Source organism: Apis mellifera, linkage group LG11 (genome assembly GCF_003254395.2).
Source record: "Apis mellifera strain DH4 linkage group LG11, Amel_HAv3.1, whole genome shotgun sequence".
Taxonomy (NCBI): domain Eukaryota; kingdom Metazoa; phylum Arthropoda; class Insecta; order Hymenoptera; family Apidae; genus Apis; species Apis mellifera.
In genome coordinates, this window is record NC_037648.1 from 14,874,952 (window position 1) to 14,895,295 (window position 20,344).

General features: G+C 21.3%; 7 protein-coding genes across 13 annotated transcripts; 3 read left to right on the forward strand and 4 right to left on the reverse strand.

Annotated features, from left to right (window-relative positions):
- Positions 1-32: 32 nt before the first annotated feature.
- Positions 33-2,814, reverse strand: LOC727222 (serine/threonine-protein phosphatase 4 regulatory subunit 2). The gene has a single exon (XM_003250836.4). It carries the CDS (start codon positions 2,627-2,629, stop codon positions 719-721), a length of 1,911 nt encoding a protein of 636 aa, XP_003250884.1. The 5' UTR covers positions 2,630-2,814; the 3' UTR covers positions 33-718.
- A 2,513-nt stretch (positions 2,815-5,327) lies between these two features.
- Positions 5,328-6,710, reverse strand: LOC551313 (calcineurin subunit B type 2). The gene is made up of 5 exons (XM_623748.5): positions 6,582-6,710; positions 6,303-6,342; positions 5,759-5,970; positions 5,475-5,684; positions 5,328-5,405 (listed from the first exon to the last, which is right to left on the reverse strand). The coding sequence occupies exons 1-5, from the start codon at positions 6,582-6,584 to the stop codon at positions 5,358-5,360; spliced, it is 513 nt and encodes a 170-aa protein (XP_623751.2). The 5' UTR covers positions 6,585-6,710; the 3' UTR covers positions 5,328-5,357.
- Positions 6,711-7,151: 441 nt separating this feature from the next.
- On the forward strand, positions 7,152-8,659 carry LOC552733 (aurora kinase B). Its single transcript, XM_625108.5, has 6 exons — positions 7,152-7,336; positions 7,440-7,631; positions 7,735-7,869; positions 7,948-8,106; positions 8,206-8,437; positions 8,524-8,659. The coding sequence occupies exons 1-6, from the start codon at positions 7,224-7,226 to the stop codon at positions 8,605-8,607; spliced, it is 915 nt and encodes a 304-aa protein (XP_625111.1). The 5' UTR covers positions 7,152-7,223; the 3' UTR covers positions 8,608-8,659.
- Positions 8,660-8,707: 48 nt separating this feature from the next.
- On the reverse strand, positions 8,708-11,213 carry LOC411505 (putative tRNA pseudouridine synthase Pus10). Of its 5 annotated transcripts, none has more exons than XM_006566649.3 (7): positions 10,917-11,048; positions 10,557-10,626; positions 10,389-10,493; positions 10,009-10,316; positions 9,726-9,937; positions 9,503-9,628; positions 8,708-9,411 (listed from the first exon to the last, which is right to left on the reverse strand). In XM_006566649.3, the coding sequence occupies exons 1-7, from the start codon at positions 10,964-10,966 to the stop codon at positions 8,789-8,791; spliced, it is 1,494 nt and encodes a 497-aa protein (XP_006566712.1). In that variant the 5' UTR covers positions 10,967-11,048; the 3' UTR covers positions 8,708-8,788. The 5 variants fall into 5 exon arrangements, with proteins under 5 accessions (XP_006566712.1, XP_394978.3, XP_006566714.1 ...); XM_006566651.3 differs by lacking the exon at positions 10,917-11,048 and adding an exon at positions 11,097-11,213 and having other exon boundaries at positions 8,709-9,411; positions 10,557-10,643; XM_006566652.3 differs by having other exon boundaries at positions 8,709-9,411; positions 10,921-11,055.
- Positions 10,899-13,699, forward strand: LOC409491 (transmembrane protein 183B). 3 transcript variants are annotated; one of them, XM_392998.7, is made up of 9 exons: positions 10,899-11,008; positions 11,112-11,204; positions 11,328-11,408; positions 11,523-11,627; positions 11,707-11,772; positions 11,848-11,986; positions 12,068-12,269; positions 13,070-13,234; positions 13,330-13,699. In XM_392998.7, the coding sequence occupies exons 2-9, from the start codon at positions 11,135-11,137 to the stop codon at positions 13,600-13,602; spliced, it is 1,101 nt and encodes a 366-aa protein (XP_392998.5). In that variant the 5' UTR covers positions 10,899-11,008; positions 11,112-11,134; the 3' UTR covers positions 13,603-13,699. The 3 variants fall into 3 exon arrangements, with proteins under 3 accessions (XP_392998.5, XP_026299863.1, XP_016770568.1); XM_026444078.1 differs by lacking the exon at positions 10,899-11,008 and adding an exon at positions 11,033-11,051; XM_016915079.2 differs by lacking the exon at positions 10,899-11,008 and having other exon boundaries at positions 11,108-11,204; positions 13,384-13,699.
- On the reverse strand, positions 13,517-17,793 carry LOC552714 (conserved oligomeric Golgi complex subunit 2). Its single transcript, XM_625089.6, has 13 exons — positions 17,302-17,793; positions 16,878-16,972; positions 16,573-16,800; positions 16,234-16,500; positions 15,846-16,147; positions 15,659-15,776; positions 15,254-15,579; positions 15,125-15,191; positions 14,690-14,870; positions 14,340-14,619; positions 14,059-14,248; positions 13,902-13,987; positions 13,517-13,648 (listed from the first exon to the last, which is right to left on the reverse strand). The coding sequence occupies exons 2-12, from the start codon at positions 16,947-16,949 to the stop codon at positions 13,904-13,906; spliced, it is 2,115 nt and encodes a 704-aa protein (XP_625092.3). The 5' UTR covers positions 16,950-16,972; positions 17,302-17,793; the 3' UTR covers positions 13,517-13,648; positions 13,902-13,903.
- A 314-nt stretch (positions 17,794-18,107) lies between these two features.
- Positions 18,108-20,318, forward strand: LOC413822 (ubiquitin-conjugating enzyme E2 L3). The gene is made up of 4 exons (XM_397261.7): positions 18,108-18,393; positions 18,695-18,790; positions 19,060-19,246; positions 19,320-20,318. Exons 1-4 carry the CDS (start codon positions 18,367-18,369, stop codon positions 19,484-19,486), a joined length of 477 nt encoding a protein of 158 aa, XP_397261.2. The 5' UTR covers positions 18,108-18,366; the 3' UTR covers positions 19,487-20,318.
- Positions 20,319-20,344: the final 26 nt, after the last annotated feature.

Sequence of the window (20,344 nt, forward strand, 5' to 3'; positions counted from 1 at the left end):
ACATATTTTTCATTTTTTATTATTTCCAATTATTAAAAATCAAAATTATTTCTTGTGATTTTATATCAATCAATAATTAATTTAGCTTATAATTGGTCAGATCTATGCTCCTATTTGCCAATAAAATATTCTGTAAAGCACTAAAATTCATGTTTAAATGCTTCTTTTTTTATATCACATATTGTATTATGTTAGGAGCCATGTAAAAATTTCATATGCTTTAATTACAAACACAGCCATATCCTAAGTAGAAACTTCATTCACATAAATTTATTATGGAATTTTTTACAAATTGATTTGAATTAAGATCCAAATCATAGTCAAAACTGATAACTAATATTATAATGTTCTGGAAATAGGCAGTGTTTTGCTTTTTATAGGAGCTTAGAAATTCATATGAACAAGTCTCTGTACAATACCAAATTGATTTAGTAGTAATTAATAATTATGAAATTGAATGAATGGTAATTATAAAGTTAATGGAACAGTAATATAATATATGATTAGAGAATTTCTAGTAAATCATCTTACAATATTTCTTTATGCATCTCATATATTAAATTACTTAAAGAAAATCATACAAATCATATTTGAAATACAATACAAATTTTTATCATTTAAACAAATTCCATTTTTTCTATTTTTCTTTTTTATGTTTTCTATTAAAATCAAAATCAAATATTAAAAAATATGAATAAAATCTTCTTCTTACATATCATTAACTTCTAGATGATTGTACTGTTTCTTGTTCCATGACTTCATCATCTTGTTGAAACACAGATAATGTTTCTTCTTCATCTACATCCATTAATTCCACCTCTTTCTGTTCTTTTTTATTCATTATATTTTCAATTACTGTGTCACTATCGTGTATTTTATTTATGGTAGAAGTTATATTATTACCTTGTAATTGTGCTACATTACTATCTTTAATAGATATTGTTTCTTTGTTTTCTGATTGACAGATTATTGGAGAATTTTGCAGATTTTCTGATTTTTCTGTTATTTCAATAATTGGTGAAATGTTTTCTTTAATTTTAATAGACTCTATATTTTTTGGTTCCTCAACAATAGGAATTGGATCAGGTACTATAGTTTTTATGATACTGCCTTCATCTTCTCCAATTTCTGTGATAGTTAAATCAATTTTCTTTTGATTCTGATTAAAATGTTTTGTTATATTAGTTTTGGAACATGGTTCTTCTTTTATAGATTTTGAATTCTTTATTAATTCTACTTCTTTAGTTTGATCTTTCAGATTTTCTATATCTACAGACAAATTCTCTGAAGTATTTATAGTTTCCTCTGTGCTTATATTATCAGTAGATAAAATTAAATTATTTGTCAGTTGTTCTGAATTGTTTGTTGTTGATGTACTTTCCACATCTAGTGATTTTTTATTTGAAGTAGATGTATCAATAATTGATTGAATGTTTTCTACTCCAGTATCTAATTTTATTGTATTTTCCAAATTTTTATTAGTATTTAGATTTTCAACAATTGGACTAATTGATTCTTTGTTATCCAACACAGTTTTGAGTTCAATATCTGATTTAACTAATATATCTTTACTTTTTGATCCTTCTTGTACATGTATTGACATTAATTCAACTTCTGTCTTTTCATTTATCTTAGAATTATCTATATAAAATTTTGTTGATTTATTTTCATTTGTGCTAAAATCTTTTGTTTGGAAAGTAGTTTGTAATTTTCTTGAGGAATCTACAGCATCTCCTCCTTCATTTATCAATTCTAAACTAGGTTGAGAACTAGTATCTTCGTTCATAATTGCTTCTGAAACATCACTAATAATTCCAGAATTTTCAGGAACTATGGTTGACAGATTTTGTATTGCAGAACCAATTTGTGAATCTTGTGTTTGTGTTTGAGAATTCAAATTGGAAACTCCGGAAAACTCTGAAGTTTGTATAAAATTAGATACTACAATATCTGACTTAGATGTTGATTCTACTTTTTCATGTGAAAGTTCTTCCGTATCAAATACATTTTTTACTACAGTATTAGTTGGTACAACAGTATGTAATAAAGGCGTTTCATTTTCAACAGTATGCACGCTAATTGTAACTGTGGAAGAACAGTCCTTTTCCCAATATTCCATTTCTACATCCTGAGGAGGCTGTGTTACAGATGGATCTTCATCTACTGATCCATTCACCATACCATCTCCATTTTCATTTCTCCTGGTTATTGGTCCAGGTTCTCTAGTAGAAACAACTAAAATATTTTTTTCAATAGCTCTCATAAATTTGTCAACTCTATTGTATTCCTTGCGCGGTGCTGTTAATAATTCACAAATTCGTTGAACAGTGAACGGAGCGTTTGCAAATGATTCCAAACGCTCCAAGAGATTGCTTTTCATCATATCATAATTGAAATGCTCAACGTTTGGACACGGTGCAAGATCAAGCGTCGGACAACTTTCATAAAATTCGGTCATCACGCGAGTAAGTTTTTCCCTGAATAATGTTTTAATTAGTGACCACTGATAAACAGGATCACCAGTTTTCGCAACCCAACATAAATAATCCTCGAGCTCTCGAGGTATTTCACTTGGACGCACTTTCTGAAATTCGTCAAGGGCTTGCAATACCTCCTCCAAATTATCCATCTTCACCTCCTGCTACCCCCTCCGCCTTCTTTTGTTTGCTAAATAATTATTGTCAATACTTTTCGTTAGATTGTAAAAGACTTATAGTAAAACTTTCTGCAAGAAATAATGAAAAACGCAAACACACCGGGTATTAAATAGCAACAATGAAAGGCAGGGGACGAAACAGGGCTACCAATATCTTAAAAATATGTCAACGTTGACAGCATTTGGTTAGCTCTCATGTGCTTTCATTTATTATATTATTTTTTTCAATGAATAAGATGAATTACGATTTTTAAACATTTGAAATCGAATCTTTAGTATCTATTTTAATTTCTTTTGTAATACATATAATATTCAGTATATTTTCATATAGAATATATATTTATAAAATTTACATCAATAAAAAAATCAAAATAATACTATATCTGTTCATCATAAATACTTTTATATCTAATAAGATTTAAATTTTATACTATATTGTAAAAGTAAAACAGATAATATTATATTATTTATAAGATTAATATTATACTAAATATATTTAAATAACAAATACTAAATATATTTAAATAACATAAAAAAATGAATTTAATTTTAATTTAATTTTTAAGTAATGATAAAAATATAAGTATTTATTTATTATTTATAATTTACTAACATATTTATATACAACATTTTCAATAATGAATACAACTCAATTATAAATGTTCTCATTAAAAGTTTGGTCATACAATATTATATGTTGTACATGTATCATATATATCATATGGTTTTAATACTTTAAAAAATCTATTTTTTCTGATATTTTTTAAAATTTTTTGGAATCTGAACCATTAATTTTTAATCAATTAATTTACAATTTAGAATGCTTTTTATAAACTTTTATATTTAACATAAAATTGTAATTATATAATATTATATTAATATAATATTATTATAATATAAAATTATTATATTTAATATAAGATTAAATATATTTTATATATTTTTAAATGAAGAAACGAAAATATACTAAAAAAATATATATGGGATTCAAATTTAATTCAATTAAATATTATATATGTTATATAGATTTATTTCAATATAATTTTAAGTTTTGATCAAACATTAAGATAATATGTAAATGTACAAGACTTATAATATATTATATATATTATTATAAAATAATGGATGTAATTTAATTTTTTTATATAACACATTTATATAAAAATAATTGTGCATCTGAAAGTTTTTAAAATCCTTTTATGATTTTTTAATTCAAAACTGGATAATCATAAGATTTCTACTAGAAAATTAATTTTATTAACTCAAGAGAGACTCAACTTCTCAAATGTTAATTAGTTATAATTAATTAAATGATTTATTTCTTTCAAATGCTCAATTAATTAATTAATAATATATTATATATATTAAATACAATATATATATAAAATATAAAATTCATTTTAAAGTTGAATAAAGATCTTAGAAATTAACAGTTATCCAATTTAATAGATTAATTTAATTCAATTAAAAATTTTGTATTATGGATTAAATAAAATATTCTTACTTATTGAGCTACAATAGCATTTAATTGAAAAATTAAAAAAATTTTAAAGTTGATAAAAATTCAAAATTTTTAACAATATATTGCAAATTATTAAAATATGTTGTAGAATAATATTTAAAAGATGTATTTCAATATAAAAAGGCATTTTTTAAATAATTTATATAATTTTAATTATATTTTCATAAAATTAAATTTTTGAAATAATTTTATAGCTTTTTGTGAATGAATCAGCTAACATATATTTACAATATTAATTAATTGTATATTAATAGTGATTATATATGAAATAATAAAATTATTTTATAACTATAAAATTTTTGACCAAAAACTAAATTCTGTGAATGTATATAAAAGACCAATCATATTAAAATTTGCATAATTTACAAAATATGTCAGCTGAAAAAACTATTTAAATATTGAAATTAGTTAAATGTCTTTTTTGTTTTTAATGACATATAAAATATTTCTGGCATAATTTAATTGATTTTAAAGCAGCAATATTTTAATAGCTGGGAAACTAGAAGACAGATTTCATTTATGTATTAATAAGTATAAAATTCAACCATATAGAGTTTATTGTTAATAAATATCTTAAACATTTATAACATAAACATAACAATAATTAATGTAAACAATAAGTTTATTATTCTATTTGTTTTATAATTATTTAATATATTTTAATCAATTAAAGATTATGATTTATTCAAACATGAAATATACTTTTCATTCATCACATAATATAATATAAAAAAATTATTTTATTATCACATTTCTTAATAAAAAAAAAAAAAATCAATAACCTTAAATAAATATAAAAAAAATGACATTTCAAAAAAATTTCTCTTTCCATAATATTCAAACTATTTCTATTAAAACTATTTAAATTATCAAAAACATTTTTAGATGCCATTAAGAACAAAGAAATATTTAAGTGTCTTCTTTCAACTAAGACATCTTACATTTAATAAATATGCACAATATTTTTGAAAATTGATCATTAATTTATAATTATAATAACTATAGAAAAAAATATTTAAAGATAATAAACTTATATAAAAATTGGCTTAAAGACTTAACATGATCATAATTTCACTCTATTTATAACTATCCAATAAATCTAGTGTTAATAATGAAAAAGTCAAATTGATATTATTATAATTTTTTTTCTAATATCTTTTTTCTCATAAACTTGATAATTTAAACATCAACCACCATTTTCTTATGAATATCTGTATTACCAACAACCTAAAATTATAAAAAAAAATATTTTTATATGATTATTTTTTCTTTGTGATTCTAGAATTTATTACTTACAGAACAAAATTCTTCGAAACTAATTTTGCCATCTTCATCCTTATCAGCAAATAATATTGTTTTATCAACAATTTGTTGTAACTGTGTATCTTTCAAGTTATTACCAACCATCATTTTTAATACTTGAAATAATTCTCCATTGCTTATAAAACCATCATTATCCATATCATAAATTCTAAATGCAAATCTTAATTTACTTTCTTTATCTCCCTATATAATAAAAAAAGAAATTATTTTTAAATGTATTATTTATAATTTAATATTGTAACAAAATTTATATATACCTTAACACTGAATTGAGAAACACCATGAATAAATTCTTTAAAATCTACTTCTCCATTACCATCAGCATCGAATATATCTATAACACGTTGTACTAAAGGATTTTGTTGTAATTCTGGCAATGACATAAACTCATCAATGCTTAAAGCACCACTATTATCTAAATCTAACTTCCGAAATCGTTTTCCTAATCTTCTAATTTCATCAACATCAACTAAAAGATTAATATTTTTATTTTAATTTATTTATTAATTTAATTATTAAAAAATAAAAATATAAGAATATTTTTAATTAATATAATTGTATATATATATAACTAATATGGTGGTTAATACTTTATAGGTGCTATGTTTAGTTGGTGACAAAAATAGATCAAAAGTAATATGTAAATTAACACATAAAAAAATTATTAATTTAATTCCATATTTTTATCAAATATAATTTAAAATTATTTCATAAGAATATATGTAAATATAATATTTATTTTAAAATTTAAAACAAAATAAATTGTTTTAAGATACCAAGAATAGTTTAATATTGACTCACAATTGGAACATAGTTCCATAGGCAACGAGCTTTCATTACCCTAAAAAAGAAGAAATGCAAAAATACACATATATATATACACATATATATCCTATTAAAAAAATTATTTATATCATTTATTTATACTATAAATTTATAAAATATTTTAAAACAATTTAAAATGCAATTATAATACATTATCTTTTTTAAACAAATATGAAATTAATTACTCATATTATCAAATATTATTTAATTTTTTATATGAATTTTAATATGTTTAAAATTTAATTATTTTCTTACCATTATGTATATGTATGTGTATTCTTATGACGTTTCTGTTAAAAATTTATTATAAAATGTCAAAATTGATCAGCAAATAAGTAAGTATATACTTTGATAGGCAGTAGAAAATATGAAATATAGAAAGGAAACTTTAACGAAATACACAACTACATAAAATAAACATTATATTATTATTAATTCTAAATTCTATTAAAATTATTTTTTATTTTAAATTAAATTATTTATTTACAATATATCTTTGAAATAAGTTTTTAATATTAAAATTTTTTATTGAAATTAAATTACAAAATATTCTATAGCTAAATCGAACTTTTTTCTAATTTTCACTCTGTAGATGTCACTTTAATCTATCAGTTATATTTAAAGATTTAAATCAAAAATGTCAGTTAAAAAATAATGAAGAATTTGTTATGAATACGTGAATAAATGATTAATTGTGGAGTATTATTTTAATAAAAAATTTAATTTAAATATTAAATATTATATAATTTTATATAATATTATTGTTTTAAAGAATATTTTAAAATATATAAATAATAACAATATATAATAACAACAATAGATAAATTTATAATAAATAATAATAAAAGTATTTTTAAAAAAATCTTCTGATATTTTTAGAAAAACATATAATTTATAATGACTCATATGGAAGCATTTAAACTTCCATCTAATGTTCCATCTGATTATAAGGATATTGTACTTGATACTTTGTATAAAATGGAAGAACATGTTGAAGCTAGAGGATTAAGGTAAAAAGAAAAATTTTTTCTTCAATTATTATTATATATAATATAGTATAATAAATATTTCGCAATTTTAATGTTGTTATAAAAATAAAATATTATTTTATAGATATCAATGGAATTTAGATGATTTTGAAATTGGTGCACCTCTAGGCAGAGGTAAATTTGGACGTGTTTATTTGGCTAGAGAAAAAACTACACATTATATGGTTGCATTAAAAACTTTATATAAAGTAGAATTAATGAAAGGACGTGTAGAGAAACAAGTAATGCGTGAAATTGAAATTCAAACGCATTTAAGGTAAATATTTTATAATTTCATAATTTCATATTTTATAATTTCTTTATTTATAAAATATTTTTTAATAATAAATATATATTTTATATTATATAAAATTTTTCAGGCATCCTCATATTCTTCAAATGTTAACATATTTTCATGACCATAAACGTATTTATCTTGTATTAGAATTTGCAGCTAGAGGAGAATTATATAAGGAATTAAAACGACAACCCAATGAAAGATTTAATGAACACTTGTATGTATTTTGGAGATAATTTATAATTTAATAAAATTTATATATTTATTTTTAATCAACAAGTTATTTTTTTATTAGATCTGCTAAATATACTTATCAAGTGGCAGATGCTTTAGAATACTGTCATAAAAATAATGTGATTCACAGAGATATAAAACCAGAGAATTTACTACTTACTTATGAAGGTAATATAAAGTTAGCAGATTTTGGCTGGTCTGTTCATGCACCATCATCTAAGTAAATACATTTATAATTATAGTACATTATCAAAACATATTTTATATTTAATAGTAAAAACAGAATCAGAGAAAGTTCTAATAATAAAAATAATTGCAGAAGAAATACATTATGTGGAACATTAGATTATTTACCTCCAGAAATGGTATCAGGACAAACATATGATATATATGTTGATCATTGGTGTTTAGGCATTCTTTGTTATGAATTTCTTGTTGGTAGACCACCTTTTCTTAGTGATTCACAGCAAGAAACTTATGCAAAAATAAAGACATTAAATATACAATGGCCAGAACAAATTACACCAGGAGCTAAAGATTTGATATCAAAAGTAATTTTTATTTATTTTTATTATTTTTTATTACATAAAAGTTTATTTATTATATATAAAAGTTAATAATTATTTTTATATTACAGTTAATTAAACGAAAAAGTTCAGAAAGAATTTCTATGGCTGCTGTAAAAAAACATTTCTGGATATTAAAATACAAAGATGCATAATAATATAAAAATTTTAAAAATTATGAGAGGTATATATTTTTTATTATAAAATCATATTATTAAAACCATTTTTATATTTTTTATATCTATGCATATATAATAACAATATTTCAAATAATTCAAATATTTAATTCAATAATTTCAAATATTTCAAATAAAATATTAAAAATTAAAATAATTCTTATGGCCAATTCAAATTAATTCCTGTTACATCCAACGCGACTATATCAATTTCAACATTAAGAATATCACATAAACTTGGTTTTGTTCGTCCAAAATCGCCGTGTACAAATTCTTTTACATATGTTCCAGCTTGTGTTTTAATATCTAATATAAAAAAAATATTGGCATCTTCAGAACTTATGTTCAAATTTTTTAATTCTTGAGGTTTCACCCACCGAGCTCTCATTTCATATATTAAACGTTCTCTAGGGCTTAAGGGTCGTCGATGTAACACTCTCATTGGTGTTTTTTGAATTATTTTTAAATGTTTCAAATTATTTAATTTTTCAAGAGAAAGCACATTTTTAGATGCATTACGACAAATACAAAGTGCTCGATAAAATTTTGTTTTAACGTTTTCTCCTTCTTTCAATTTTTTCAGATCAAATCTGGATAAAACTTTTAAATTTGAAACAATTTGTACTTGCTGTGAAGATAGATTAATTTTATTAATTAAATCTGACAATAATTTCTCTGTTATTTTTGTTAATCGAGGATTAATTAATTCCACTGCAAATGGTCTTCCTGAATATATATTTCTAACATCCACATCTTCCCTGCCAGATGATAAAAATTTAATAGCTAAAATGACATTAAATTATAAATAAAATTATTAGTCATATAAAATTATAATTATTAATTATGATATTAAATTATAAAATATTTGATTTACATTGAGCTTTCGTTACATCAGCAATAGGATTACAAAGTATATCTTGAACAGATGTCTGCATTTTTTTTTCACCATTTATAAACCATGGTGTTTGACTGAGTTCTCTTGATAACTTATTATATCGTCCTGAAGTTATAGTATGAATATATGGTTTATTTAATAATTTATGCATATTATAATTACAGTTATAATTATATACATTATAATTAACAGTAAATATTACCTCCAATAAAAATACTTGAATGTGAACACATAATATTTTCTATAAGAATACTATTATTTGTTTCAAATGATAATGCTTTAAAATGCTGAGAAAATTCTTTGTCTGTTATTTTTGTCATAATAGTTTCTATATTTTTTTTGCTGAATTTATTGTCATCATATTTTCTTTTAGATTTATTTCCCATGTTACTTAATTCATTATATATTTTTAATCTAATAAAAAAATTTTATTGAAATTGAAGTAAATTTCTATCAATAGAAATAAAAAAATTTTGAAAACTTACAATGTTTCACATTCTTTCTCATTAGATTTATATGTCAAAATAATTTCAATCAGAAATGGAGAAGGTGTTATCAAATCTACTTGTTTTTTAATAGCCTGTTCTATTTTAGGAGTCATTATCCATTTCCAAACATCTTTTACATTTTGCAATTTAACTTTAAGATCTAACAAAGTATTTTCTGAAAGATTAAGTTGAGTAGCACATTGAATACGTAAGAAGCGTTCTCTAAGACTGATGCATATTGGTATTGTTAATGCACATGTGAATGTTCCACTGTCATAATTTTGTTTTTTTATTTCAGCTTGAATCTGTTTATTATTGAAAAATTATTGAAATTTATATAAAACATCAACATCAATATTTCAAATATTTCAACATACTTTTGTAATAACTTGTTCTTGTATCTTATTTTGGAGAATTCCCAGACAAGCCATGCAAAGTATTTCATCATTAAAAGAAATATCTTTCGTTTCTATATATCTAACCTGTAGAAAAATTTTATATGTTATAAAAAAATTTTTTAATTATAAATATTTAGAAATACTTACATGTTTTGCAAATTTAATGGGATCTTCAAAACAGTTTAATGTACGCCATCCAATAAAACGAAAACAACATCTTAAACAACAATTTTGCTGATATAAAAAATTAAAAATACGTTTTTCTTCTTCAGTATAAAGATTCATTTTATAAAGTATTTCAAGATTAAAACAATATTAAAACAGTATTAACAAAATAAAATTATATTAACGAACTTTAAATTATTTAATATTGTGTTTATATTAACTTGTTAAAAAAACAATTCATGTGTTTCTAGTAATTAAATATATATAAATTTATAAATTAAATTATTGTTTTTCATTTTTTTAGTTAATAATTTGAATGTAATTAAGAAACTAACGTATTACCTACAATATAAAATATCAGTCAAAACAACACGATGTTGATACGATGGCATGAAAATGAATAGAGTACATCTTTTTTATCGACTTTACTAATTGTAAGAAGTATGATGGGTGTTTACAATATTCTCTATTATTAATGTAAATAGTTATTAATTTTAAGTTTTATTTTGTTACAACTGGTACCTGATTAATTTGTAGATAGTAACATAACGTTTAACATCATGCCTATTCTAAGGAAAAAATCTAGCAAAAAAGTAAATGTGGAAAATGGCAATGACAATTTGATTGGAGGTTAATCATACACATTCTTTTTTAATTATTTTAAAATAATATCTAAACATCACATCAAATATATGTAAAAAAAAAAATGTAATATATTATTGACAAAATAATATTTTATTTTTTTTATAACAGATATAACTATCAATGATTTTGCAAATTCATCACGGATACACACAAGATTTAAAAAGGCAATAATAAATGTCTCCTCTGAAGGTTATTTTGTCAATTCATTTTAATCTTATGTTCTAATGTTTCTATATAATAAAACAATTTCATTTATTTTTTTATACTGTTTAATAAATAATTATAATAAAGTATTTTTTATAGTGAGACAAAAAATAACAATAGATGAAGAAAGTTTTTTAAATGAAATGAATGAAAATTACCAAAATAATTTGTATGATTCGAATAAGTCAAAGAAAAGTACTAAAGGTAAATACATTTAGAAATATTAAATTATAAGTATATTTTATTAAGTTTCAAATAAGCTTAAATTAATCTTATTTTATAGGAGTTTTAACAAATCAAAGAAATAAAAAGACAAATTATTTTAAAAAAGATATAGAAGAACAAGAAGGTAAAGTACAAAGAAATAGCAAATAATAAAATTCATATTTTTGAGCTCAAAAATTCATATTTTTATTTTATTTAGGTATAGATTATCCATTAGATATATGGTTTATTATATCTGAATATATCAGTCCTGAGGCTATAGGAAAATTTGCTCAAATATGTAGAAGTTCTTATTATGTAGTTTCAACTGGAAAATTTTGGTTTCATTTGTATAAATCGTAAGTTTTTCTTTATGTAAGAATATAATAATTTCTAATTAAATATTAAATATAATAATATCAAGTAAAATATAATTACAGTTATTATAAATTTGTTCCTGGTTTACCAGAACGTCTACAACCACAATGTATGGTTCGTACTCATGGACTTCGAGCTTGTGTCATCAGAACATTACATTATACTTATTTTGCTTTGAAAAGAAAAGTTGATGATGTATCCTATTTAAGACAAGATGAACCACATTCACTTATAAAAAGACAGTGCTGTCTTATGTGGCATAAAGTATGTAGTAATATATAATACTATACTCAATAATATTTTTTAATAATTGAATCATTTTGAAAATTTTTATAAAAAGCAAATTAGTTTAAGAACTATAATATGAAATTATTATTTAAATCATATTAAAGTCATCTGAAAACTTTGAAATTTTGCAAAGATTTAAGAAATTTAAAAACTGAAATCATTGACATTATATTGTTAATATCTAATTGATAACATTCTCTATCATTTGAATTATAGGAATCATTAAAATAATATAATGATATTTAATATATTATAGTCAAGATAATTTCATTAAGAAGATGACTAAAATTATATAATTAGAAATTAAAATAGCAAAATGATGAATCATAGGATGATGATTAAAATTATTTCAATTTTACAGAAGTTCATTGAAATTATCATTGATATTCAAAGCTATTTAAAAATCAAAAATAATTATTAAAATTGTTAATGATATCATTAATATTTAAATTTATTAGAAAATTATAGTTGGTTGTAGAAATTATATTATTGATGTTTAAAATTATAAACTTTAAGATATCAATCATAATTGTTGAAATTACTATATCTACTATATATCTACTATAGAAAATCAAGATTCATTCAAATATCAAAGAATGATCGAATCCATATCATTGACTTCATCATCATTCATATTATTTAAAAGCATTATAATTATGTATTTCTTTTTCATATTTTTTAATTATATTTTTAATTTTTATTTTTTCGAAAATGCATTTAAAAAATGCTTAATAAAATTAATTGGTTATAAAATAATTATCAATACTTTGTTTTAGGAAGGAAAAATGCGTTGGTATTTCTATTTCAAATTAAAAGAATTGTCCAAAACTACAAATAATTTATTAAAACAAAAAAAAAATACGAACGGTAAAAAAACAGATTTTATTGAAATGTTGGAAGATGTAGCTGTGAATATAGAAGAAGGTTGTAAAATACTTCGGGTACTTATTTTATTATAAATAATTATTAATTATTTATAATAGATATTATATCGTTACAATAAAATTATATTTACACAATATTGTAAAATTTATAGGTAACTTGTTTAAAATATAGTATGTTACCACCTGTAATTGGTTTGATTTTACAGTCAGTATCAATGACTTTAATGCCTGGTTTTAAAGATCATCGATTACAACTTGGATTTGGAACATCAGATATTCCTAATACATTAACAAATCAAGTTATTTTGAATGAAGTTGTTAATTATCAAATTTTAGATTGGTGGCATCCAACTTATCCTCATCAAGATTCAATAATTTCCATTGAATTGCCACAAAGTGATTCTTGGGATCAGAATTTATTATAAGAATTTAATATTTTATAATCAAGTAATTAGATCATAAATACGATTTCTGTAATATAAATATGTTTATGTAAATAATACATGTCTATTAAATAAATAATTTGGATATTTGTTCTTCAAAATTTAACACATTAAAAAATTAAAAGAAGAAAATTTATTATTATTATAATTTTCTTTTATTAAAAGAAAAAATATTATATAATGAATAATATATAAATAATAGAGAAAAATATATAAATAAATTTTTATTGCAAATAACAAAATTAATTTATATAAAAATAAAATAAATAGAAGAAACTAACATTTATTTTTTTATTGCTGTTTCAACAGTGTATAATAACTCTTTCATATAAAGTACATTTGAAGTTGAAATCTGCATCTCTGTAATCTAAAATGATTTAAATATATAATTTAATAAATTTTAGTTAATAAAAAATTAATTATGATGTTAAATTTTACCATGTTAACATAAGTTTGTACATCAATTTTTAATTGAATTCGTATTTTTTCATCATCACTGATTCCTTGAACGTCAGGTGAATAAGGACCTAAAGATTTATTTAGGTATGTACGTATTTTTTTCAATTTTCTTATACTTTCCTCAGTTTTTTGTACTGAAGTAAGCACATCTTTTACAGAAATTAGATAACTATAAATATTTTTAAATTAATGTTTAACAATGATAAATTTCAAAACAATAATATTAATATTTAACAATGTTTAATATTTTTTTTTCTTACTGTTCAGTTAATGAGGAAAGAGTCAATTGTAACCAATAATTTACATCATCTGGTATTATTTTTTTGTAATCTGCATGAAAATTGATAAGAAATGCAAGAGTATTTTTAATATAGGCACATGATTTAGTTGGTATGTCCCTTTTTGTCCGTCTAAATAATCTTGGAATATCATTAACTTCTTTCAAATGTACTACACATTGTTTCAATAATTCATTTACAATTTCTTTTGTAATATCTGGCCAAATCTTTTTTAAATTTTTTATTGTTTCATCAAGAGAATCTATGAAAGAATATATATATAACGATAAAAATTTTTTAATGATAATAACATTAACATGTTATGCTGTAACCTTTTAACAATTTCAATACTGTTGGAGTTTCTTCTTTAAGTTTTATTCGAGCTATTTCCAAAAGAGATGGAAGTATATTTATAAATTTTTCTGCATCCTTATATAAACAGATTAAGAAATTAAGTTTTGTAGAATGTTCTATTTTGTTTGAATTGTTAATTTCATTTTCTATTGGCCATACCTTCGCATAAAAAGAAAATTAAAATTGTTGATCATAATTAGATTGATCTAAAAAATTTTTCTCTTATTTACACAATAAGTTTTGATAGATAATATCTCAGAAACATATAGCTTATTTTTCATTGATATTAAAATATTTATTTGTTAATTTTGCAATAAAATAACTCTTTATTGTAAGAAAATGAAAGAATTTTTAGGATATCATATATCATATATCATCTATATATATTTTATCATTTAAAAAATTAAGCATACCTCTTTAAGTACTGTTTGGATCCATGTTTGGTATCTAGCACATATTTGAAGACTGAATTTCCAAAATCTAAAGACAAAACATTGCAAATTATTGTTATTATAAATAAATATTTTATTTATTTCACTTACTTATGAAAGAGTTGATACAGATATATATTATTATCCCAAATTTTTTGTAGATTTTCCCATATAATGTAAGTTGTATAAAGAGAAAATTCATTTTGCAATGCAAGAGATTCCAATGTTCCTTTTATAGATGTTGGTGATATTGGTTCAATTAAAATTGTCTCAATTCCATTAGCTATTTCTTGAAATCTAATTTGAAAATATACTGGTAAATTCCACTTTTTTAAAAAATTTTTGTATTGTGAATTATTTTTTAATGCAATTAAACATTCAGATGTAACGCATTCAGTGTCTAACTTTTCTAAAAATTCCAAAGTTGCTACATATCTCTGAAATTATATATATGTATAAAAAAATTATGTACTATATATGGTATATATTAATAAAATTTTATTTCTATTCACTTACTGAATGGAATAATATTGGATCTCCAGGAGCAAAGATGCATTTTATATAATGTTCGATTTTTTCTTCTACATCAATCCAAAAACTATTTACTAAAAAATTGAAACCTTTTACAGAAAGTCTGCAAAACAAAATCTAAAAATATTTCTGTACTATAAAATACATAATTTGACTTTTATAAATTACATACCTATTTGGATGTAATGTGATATCTAATAATTGTTTAAGCTCTACATTTAAGATGGTCAACAACTTACTATATATATTTTGTAGACCTAATAAATCAGTTTGCAAATTTTCTATATTAATTATGCTATATATCAATGGACTAATAATCTCTTTTCTCACTAAATTCTCTGCATCACATATTTTATCAAGTGTGACATAAATTCCTAAACAACGAATTAATAAGATAGAATTTTGTTCTTGTATACATGCTAAAAAAAATTCATTGAGATGTGTCATATAAGATTGTTCTAGTTTTTCACTTTCCTATAATATAAAATTTTATTTATATATCATAATAAAAAATAAAAAATTTATTTTCAATTATTTAAATTTTTTAAAAATGCACATACTTTTTGTTTTTCGTTAGTAATATTTAGTTTGCATCTAGACATATGAAATTGCAATTGATTAAATTCTGCTGCAGCTTGTTCTAAGATGTCTATTTTAACAGGATTTTCAAGGAATGTATTTAAACATAAAATAGATGTAAGTTTATTTAAAGATTTATAGATATATTGTAAACTGAATATACTTTGTTTATAATCTCGAACTTTCTTATTTTCATTTATGTTATGAGTAATTGTCACAACTTCATCATCTAAAATCTGCTGTACTTGCTATAAAAAATTATTATTAGTAATATTATACAAAAATTAGAGATTAGATATATATATATTTTTTTAATTTACCATTACTTCTTCTCTTAGTTGACCCAAAGGTGTTTGTAAATCATTAATAGCTTTATCTAAACCAATCATATTACTTGATAAATTTACAAAATCTATATAATCTTTATTAATTAAATCAATCATAGCAGATCTCAATAATTTTAAATATATTCCAAGATCATCTCGCATTGTTTCTAATTTTGTATTTTTTTTATGTTCTTGAAGAAAAGCATCCACATTAAAATTTTGCTATAAAATATAAATTATTGATTTAAGATAATGTTAATAAAATATTACAACTTAAAATAATTTTAATGTTAATTTACCTGAATAAAATCAATTTCAGAAAAACATAAATCTTTTGGAGCTCTTGGTAAATTAATATTTTCCTTTGACATGATGATTTTTTGTTAATATTTTTCTATAAAAAAATATGCTTTTTTAAAATACTAAATTAAATATAAATTCTTAAATTTATAAATATTTATTAAAATATCCAATAATAATAAACAATTGCTATATTGCAAAGAAACTATTTAAAATAACTTAAAAATATTTATAAGATAAGATAAGAATTCTTATAACTTTGTCATGAATTATAATTTATATTAGAATAAATATTTGTCATTAATAATTACAAATATTTAAAAATTATTTTTAAAGAATTTAAAATATTTAAAATATTAAAATCTTATCAAGAATTTGGTTAAACTATTTTGGAGCATTAAAAATTATTAACTTTTTTCGTACCTTTTAAAAGTTTTTGATGAACAATATTTAAAAAAGTTAATTTTAAGTTTATAATCTACTGATTTAAAACTTAATTATACGTAAAATTAATAATGTTAAGTATATTTGACAGATTACTAGAACATCATATTGATTGATGTTCAAATTCGTTCAGAAGTCACTGTTTGCATAGATGATAACTACTTAAGCGCGACAAATCAAATTTGATTTATACAAATACATTTTATATGTTGTTTCTTTGATTACTCTACACAATACATGTAATTATATTCAACTTTAAAAATAACTTTATTTTTTAAAAATAATTTAAAAAAATTTTTAAACCAAAATAATAATTATTACTAATATCACCGGCTATCTAAGGCAACTGGAAAAATAATTAATCTAATTCAATAATTTTGAAAATATTTATATAACTTAATGCTTATCATAGCCAACACATATAAATAATTACTCCATTTATTGGACGAATTTTAGAAACCAATATGGCGTCCTAGTAATCTATCAAATTATTAAAAAGCATTAATTTTATATATGAATAACTTTTGAATCAATGAATTTTTAAATTTAAAATTAACAATTAAAATTTTTTAATTTTAATTATTAAAAAATATTAGAAGATACAAAAAAATTTATTTTTATAAAAAAAGTTAATTTTTCGAATTCCAAAATAAAGTTTCAAGAATTTACTTATATTAACATTAAAATAATTTTTAATCTTTAATTCTTAACTTAGTGTGTATATACATATATATATAGTATGTATATATATATATATATATATATATATACTATGTATAAATCATACGCACGCGTACAAAAATCATACGGCTAAACGAATGGACGAACAGCAATTCATATTCGTGATCAACAATAAATATCTGTATTTGCATTAATGAGAAAACAGTGCAGTAAAACAAAATCTAACAAAAAAGAATTTATAGTGTTTTGTTTTGAAAAAATTTCAGTAAAAAAAATACTAGGGTATTTTCAAAGACAATAGCTGTGAACCATCGTCAAGAAACTTGACAAGTTTTACTACATTTAGTGAAATTTATTTTCAAAATGGCAGCTACGAGAAGATTGCAAAAGGTAAATCAAAATTTCTGTCAATAAGAATGATTATATATTGAATTCATTATGTGAAAAAAATATTATAAAAAATTCGTATTTAAAATTCCTTGGTCATCATATATGAATTAATTTTCATATTTTTTTAAATATTACGATTTTTCATGATATAGAACAGTACTTTTATTATTTGTTAATAGTTATTCTTATTATATTCAAAATTTTTTTATGATAAGAAATCAAGTTTTTTATTATTTATTTAAAATATATATAATTATTATTTTTCTTAATGATAATATTGATAGCGATTTCATTTTTGCAGGAACTTGGTGATTTAAGAGCTTCAGCAATGAAAAATTTTACAAATATTCAAGTAGATGAATCGAATATTCTTACTTGGCAAGGTCTTATATTGCCGGTATGTTTTGATGTTCCTTTCTATTTTAGAGATATAATTTAATCTAATCTAACCTAACCTAATCCTATTTGTAAAGACAACTATAGTTAGATATACGCAATGCTGTACTACAATTTGATTTTGGAAAGATTGGAATGATTGTATATGTCGTTTTCAAAATTTAACTGGTAACATAATGACATACAAGTCTTAATTACATTTAAAGTATGTTTTTTTTATTATTCCTCTTTCAGAAATGTTTATCACTTTTACTTCTTTAAATGTTTTAGGATAATCCTCCATATAATAAAGGAGCATTTCGTATTGAAATAAACTTTCCTGCAGAATATCCTTTTAAACCTCCAAAAATAAATTTTAAAACAAAAATATATCATCCAAATGTGGATGAAAAGGGCCAAGTGTGTTTACCAATTATAAGTGCAGAAAACTGGAAACCAGCTACAAAAACAGATCAAGGTAAAACTTTATTTGAATTTGTTGATCCATATAAGAAAAGAAACAACATATAATTGATTTATTATACTTATAGTTGTACAAGCTTTGATAGCATTAGTGAATGATCCTGAACCAGAACATCCATTAAGAGCAGATCTTGCAGAAGAATTTTTAAAAGATAGAAAAAAGTTTTTAAAAAATGCAGAGGAATTCACAAAAAAACATGCAGAAAAAAGGCGGGAATCATCTTCTAATGAATAACCACGAGTGATCAATTTTACTCACCATGATGCCTGCCACCTGTCACCTAATTTAATTCAAACAAATATAGACTTCTCTGTTACATGAAAAACAAGTTGATTGAGATACATGTGTACAGTATTGGTTAACTATCGACAATGATATTATGTGCAAATTGTAATGTTTATAAAGTGAATTAACAAATTTTTCAGAGTAAAGTAAAAGTATAATAAACTGTATGATATTGTATACAATTTGTATTTTGAAGTTGTATTTTATGGACAATCCATATAATTTTAAAAAGCATAAATATGCAAATTGCTCTTTTTTGTCTAAAGCAAAACAATTTATTGTGAAAAAATATAATATTATAGAATAATGCATTTATTTCTAATATTAGAAGATATATTATGAATATGTCATGTGAAGTTATAGATAAACTTTGGTTTATATCAATTAAATACAAAATCATTAAATGATTATTGTAAATGTATATATAAAATTTAGCTAATTGCTAAATTGATTATATTAATTTTGATTGAAAATATTTTTCTTATTACTATGTTGAAAATATAATTCCATCTTTTAAAAATATATAGAAACTTGATATTGTATGATTTGATATTATATTTGCAAAATTACAATTGAATTACTTTGCATGTATCTTTATTTTTTTGAAATAACATTATTCTATTAAATAATAAATAATGAATTAATAATTTTATTAATTTGTTACTTTATGTGATATATTATACTGTAGAATAATTCAACTGTAAACTCTGCAATATTGATATTAGCATTTACAACAATTTTAAATATAATTATAAAATATAATAAAAATTGTATTTAACTCCTTGACGTCTATTATTCCAAGTACAT